Raw genomic sequence first — 5,408 nt, 5'->3', positions numbered from 1 at the left:
GCCCTCTGGCCTTTGGATGGAGATTTACTGCTGATCACAGAACCGTGCTTCACTGAAAGATACGCATGACAATTGCAGCTTCTGTCGAATCGCGATCTCGATTCCATTTCGATTTATCGTGCAGCCCTAAGTGAAAATCAAGTTTTTTATGTTGTTTATTTGTCTTTGTGGTGTTTTTAATATGCTGTTTCCCAATGGCACTCCCAGAAATGTGGTTTGAAACAGCCCTAGGTTTGCTACGCCACAAACCAATAACCAATCACCTCAAGGGATCGATTCCTATCAGCATTTAAATATGTCATTTTGATTATCAAAGATAAGTTTTAAGGGATAAAATATTTGACTACAGGGGGACTTTTAAGTACTAAAATTACTAAAACTGAAAGAAAAATTAAGCTAAATAGAAATATACAAAAAAAATGTATATTAAAAAAAGTTCAACTGAAATTGAAAATACAAAAATAAAAGCTAATTCAAAAGATTAATAAGTATTACAATATATAAATAATAGGGGTGTGACGAGACACTTATCCCACGAGACGAGACGAGACTGGGTTCACGAGAACGAGACGAGATGAGATTTTTAGACTTTTTAAAGAAATCCTCAATGATGAAATATATAGGGAAAAATAGTCTTTTATTCAACTGAAAAACACAAAATGCAAAAAATGTAGGTGCATTTTGAAATCAACTTGTACTTTATGAAATTAAACTTCCATTTGAATGAATTATATGCAGCAATAAACAACATGTAAAGTTAAACACTGCAAATTGTTTTGCGAGGATATCGTCACGTTCTCACAAGACCAGTTGGATCTCGCGAGATCTCGTGCCACGAGATCTCGTCACATCCCTAATAAATAATACTAAAATAACACTAATTTCAAGCTTTCAGATCAAAATATTTTAAAATCCTGAGCAAGCTGAAATGACTATAAGACTAAAATAACAGTCATTATTTTATTTTTTTTGCATGACATCATACCTCGGTTATCCCTTGCAGGCGTTTCATTTTTCGGTGGCGCTACTGTTCGACGATTCTAGAAATGATGAATCCAAGAAAATAAACATGTTTCATATAATCCAATTTGCACCATCTTTTCATTTATCTACAATATACATCTAAACATTCAAAGTGAATTCATGCCACATTACCGCCTACTAGTTGCTACATGTATACAGTAATTTACGATGGTAGTTTTACTTTCCATTAAATGGAAAAAAATGTAAACTATTATAATTTAGTAGTACAACTCATTCATATTTTTGTAGTATATTTTTATAGATAGATAGATACACACACACACACACACGCAAGGGCTTATGGGTAACATAGGATGCCACAATGCAAGGTATTTTAGTGTTTTTTTATGTTTACGACTAGTAATTACCCAGCCAGTATTGATTTGACCATAAAAACTGGAAACAGTTTTTTATGACTTTATGACTCCTGTCTAGAAATCCATCTGAGAAGTTATAAAAACCATATTGAGTGCACTACAATCATCTGTCTGTCTGCTGCTGTGCTCATTCCTACTCTTGATTACGACTATTATGGTGTAGCGAAACGGACACAGACCTTGTTTTGAGGGATCTTGTTGATTTTGATGGCACTGGACACGGGTGGCGGAGGGGTCTCAGGACTTTGTGGGATTTCCTCTTCAGGTGCAATGTCTGGATTTAGTGCAAATACGCTCTCCAGATCGATCTGTTCACGGAGAATAAGAGCACGAGCATCAGGCTGCCAGTTTTTAAAAGCACTTCTACTCACGGCACACAGGATTTTCCACAGTTGTAAAAGCTGCTAAAAATAATCATCCCACAGGACACAGAACAAGATCTCAGTATCTCAGCTGTTTCTCCAGCAATGAGATAAAATAGAGACTCCTATGAAGATCAGAAAGTGCGCTCAGATTTGCCTCAGAGATCTCAATATGAACTCAAATATTTCTCATCAAACTCTTTCAGGATCAAATGATCTGAGCTGCAATCCATATTCATGTTATACCACTATTTCTCATGAGGACTGGTTGGAGAAACATCTGAGATTAAGTTGATATTTAGCTGTGAAAGAGCAACATGTGAGCAATAAAACCTTTGTCTAGGTTCTTATATTTCATACACACATTAATGCACAGCATTTAATAACTAAAGACTGCTGATAAACCTGGAAGCTATTTAAGGCAGAGGTACAAAAGCTGCTTTAGAATAAATCTCCCTTGATTCTGACACATAAGTGTGTCTCTATTACATATGTACAACTACAAAGACAAACAACCATGAATGAAACATATGAGCTTTTGTCTTTAGTGCATTATGATGGACATACTGAATATGATTATCAGACATTCACCTCTTTCCCTTTTGTGTCTCCGTTTTCAATCCACTCCACCGTCACGCACTCATTGTCTTCGTTCAGTGACGTCACCATGGCCTGGTGGATTCTTCCTGGAATACATAATAAAACAACAGTTTACTGCAGAAATCTGCAGCTCTATGAGAGCACTACAAACACTTAAAGGGGTCATATGATGCTTTTTTAAAGATCATTATTTTGTGTATTTGGTGTAACAGAATATGTTGACATGCTTTAATGTTCAAAAAGAAACCACGCCTTCTTTCTTTGCGTGCACATTTGGGCGGCATTATGCAAATATTTCCACATAGTGAGGTAGATATGTGGGGGCGTGTTAGAACGAGCCGTTTTAGGGGGGTGTGGCAGAGTCTTAACTTTGATAAAGAATATCTCTTTGGTTTTGAGACTTTAGTCTTTGCAACTTCAGGGATCTTATCTATGCACAATCAGCTTGTAACACTCCAAAGAGAAAGGAAAACTTGAAATCGCATCATATGACCCCTTTAATAAAGCCCCAAAAAAGGAGCTAAATGGGTCCATAATCCATAATAACACGTCCTCCAGTGAAATAGTTCATCACATCAAAATCCACCCACATATTTGTTGAGAACTGTTTCGGCTTACAAACAGTGTTTAATCTGTGCACATTTCTCTCCTGATTCAGATGAGATGACTTTTTCACTGAAGGTTTAAGTTAAAAACATCTTGATGGATTTATTTCTTACAAACTTGCAGATTTTTTGTTTCACAAGACATTAGTTGATGGACTGGAGTGGTGTGGATTATTGTGATGTTTTTATCAGCCGTTTGAACTCATTCTTAGGGAACTCATTCACTGCAGAGAATCCATTGGTGAGCAAGTAAAGAAACAAACTCATCTACAGATGGCCTGAGGGTGTGTAAATTGTTTTTTTTAGCAAATTTTCATTTTTTGGTGAACTATTCCTTTAAATGTGTGCTCAGGTCTCGAACCTGCAACCTTCTACTTACAGACCCTATGCCTGCATAACTACACCGCATTGTATTAAAAATAGGCTATTATGTATAATGTGTATTATTTTGTGTTTATTTATAATTAACACGGTTGAGTTATTAGCTTACTAACTATTGTACTACAGTTTCAAATGAATTATTTGTCTTGTCTGTAATATACATGGCAGAAAAATGAAATTTGGCTTAACTTTAGACTTCAGGCAAATTCCTGAAATGACAACAAACTAAACTAAAACACAAAGTTCAACTAAAACAGCAGTACAAACGAGTTTTGCAGGCGATGTCTCTGGGCGTCTTCCTCGAGGATGATGCTAACAGACTGCGAATTTATTAATGTACTATGGCGAAGGGTTGGCTTATGAATATTAATTACGTTCCGTGACGTCTCCCCAGTATGTTTCTCTGATTGGCTGAAATCCTCACATCAGCGATTAACGTTCTGCTGACGTATTGGCTCACGACTAACAATTTGATTCCGCGCCTAGACGCTCGAACGCGGTTACCAAGCAACGTCAGGAGGACTTCATTAATATTTAATGAGTCAAACCTCTGCCATAGTAGCATTCGTAAATTCGCTAACGGGTTAGCAGGAGCATGCATCCCAAAAACAGGCAATAAAACGGCGTGCCAAGGACGGAAGGGTATTGCATGTTTATGCACAGGCCTATATCGAGCCTCTCCCGTCGTTTGCACCAGATGTCTTGCGTTAAACGGGTTTACCGGGTTAAACAAAGATGATGCACCGACAAACTGCATCTCAGCCTGATAAACGAGCTGCTGCTGGGTGTGACTCACCATCACTGCGCTTGATCTCCACATAAATGCCGATCTGGATCTTCCCGAAGAGAGCTGCCATGCCTCATGTGTGTGCCTGGATCTGTATGGAGGATTTTGGGCGGCTTTCACGGGAGAAGTTGATCAGCGGCTGCGGCGCAGCAGAAACCGGGAGGAGGTCAGGAGGGAGAGAAGGATGAGCGCGCATGCGCAGAGCGCTCACACACCCATCACAGAATGTCACATCAGCCTCTTTTGTCTAGTTGCATTGGACGCACTGTCCAACAGTTTTGTTTTGTTTTTCTCCAATATGTTGATTATTTTTCTTTTTTCTTGAGCAAGATTGCTTTTAATTAACATTATTTTTTAATAAAAAATAAAATGAAACAAGATGTCAAAAAAGTGTAATATATATATATATATATATATATATATATATATAGATGTATGCTTTCTTCCTAATAAACTATATTTATATCGTATATTCAATCTATTATCTTGACATAAAATCTGTTGAATTGCTTCCATTTTAACTGTAAATAAAATGAATTTAAAATATTTAATTCCTAAGGATGTAACTTAAATCATATGATTTTTTTTCAGAGATACACATGATGGCAGCAAAGGGCTGGTTTGCGTGAAATGCGCTGAAAGAAACAACATCAGTGGGAAATAAAAGAGTTTAATTATGAGGAAACCTCATTGTTCAGTGATTTATTGTTTTACATAACTTTTAAAACTTAAGTAAACTACTTTTGTGTGAGCAATAATCTATAAAATAAACATTTATGCATTCAGTAACTAAAAATATACATTGCTGTTCAGATGTTTTGGGTCAGTAAGATTCGTTAAAGCAGAAATAAAAAAATTGATCCAGAAAGGATGCATTAGATTGATCAAAAGTGAGAGAAAATACATTTATAATGCTACAAAAGTTTTCTATTTCAGATAAATGCTGTTCTTTACCGTTATGTTAATCAATAAATACTGAAAAAAATGGTTTCATGCTTTTTTTTATTTTTTAACATTGATAATAAGTAATGCTTCTTGAGCAGCAAATCAGCATATTAGAATGATTTCTGAAGGATCATGTGACACACACACACATATATACATATCATTTATATATATCAGCACTTTTATATATAAATTAACTATGAAAATATGTTATATCATTCAAGTACAGGTCTATTTTGTACTTGTACATTTTGTATAGTATTACACTTCAAATTATTAAATATATATATATTTTTAAAAGCTACACCCGACCCTTAATTGTCTTGTT

The 5,408-nt window shown here is 35.8% G+C and overlaps 1 protein-coding gene across 1 annotated transcript in view; it reads right to left on the bottom strand.

The window, feature by feature from the left end:
• The window catches only part of LOC107654790 (kinesin-like protein KIF2A), a 20,630-nt gene extending 16,283 nt beyond the window's left edge, over positions 1-4,347 (bottom strand). The window contains exons 1-4 of the mRNA XM_016442071.1: positions 4,145-4,347; positions 2,354-2,448; positions 1,580-1,708; positions 986-1,040 (exon numbers count right to left, since the gene is read on the bottom strand). Of these exons, the coding sequence (XP_016297557.1) occupies positions 986-1,040; positions 1,580-1,708; positions 2,354-2,448; positions 4,145-4,205 (340 nt within the window). The 5' untranslated portion in view covers positions 4,206-4,347. The remainder of the gene's footprint in view (positions 1-985; positions 1,041-1,579; positions 1,709-2,353; positions 2,449-4,144) is intronic.
• Positions 4,348-5,408: the final 1,061 nt, after the last annotated feature.

This window comes from Sinocyclocheilus anshuiensis, unplaced genomic scaffold (assembly GCF_001515605.1).
Source record: "Sinocyclocheilus anshuiensis isolate Anshui unplaced genomic scaffold, SAMN03320099.WGS_v1.1 scaffold269, whole genome shotgun sequence".
Lineage (NCBI taxonomy): Eukaryota > Metazoa > Chordata > Actinopteri > Cypriniformes > Cyprinidae > Sinocyclocheilus > Sinocyclocheilus anshuiensis.
The sequence above is the reverse complement of the archived record's forward strand: the minus strand, read 5'-3'. Positions and strand labels throughout refer to the sequence as shown.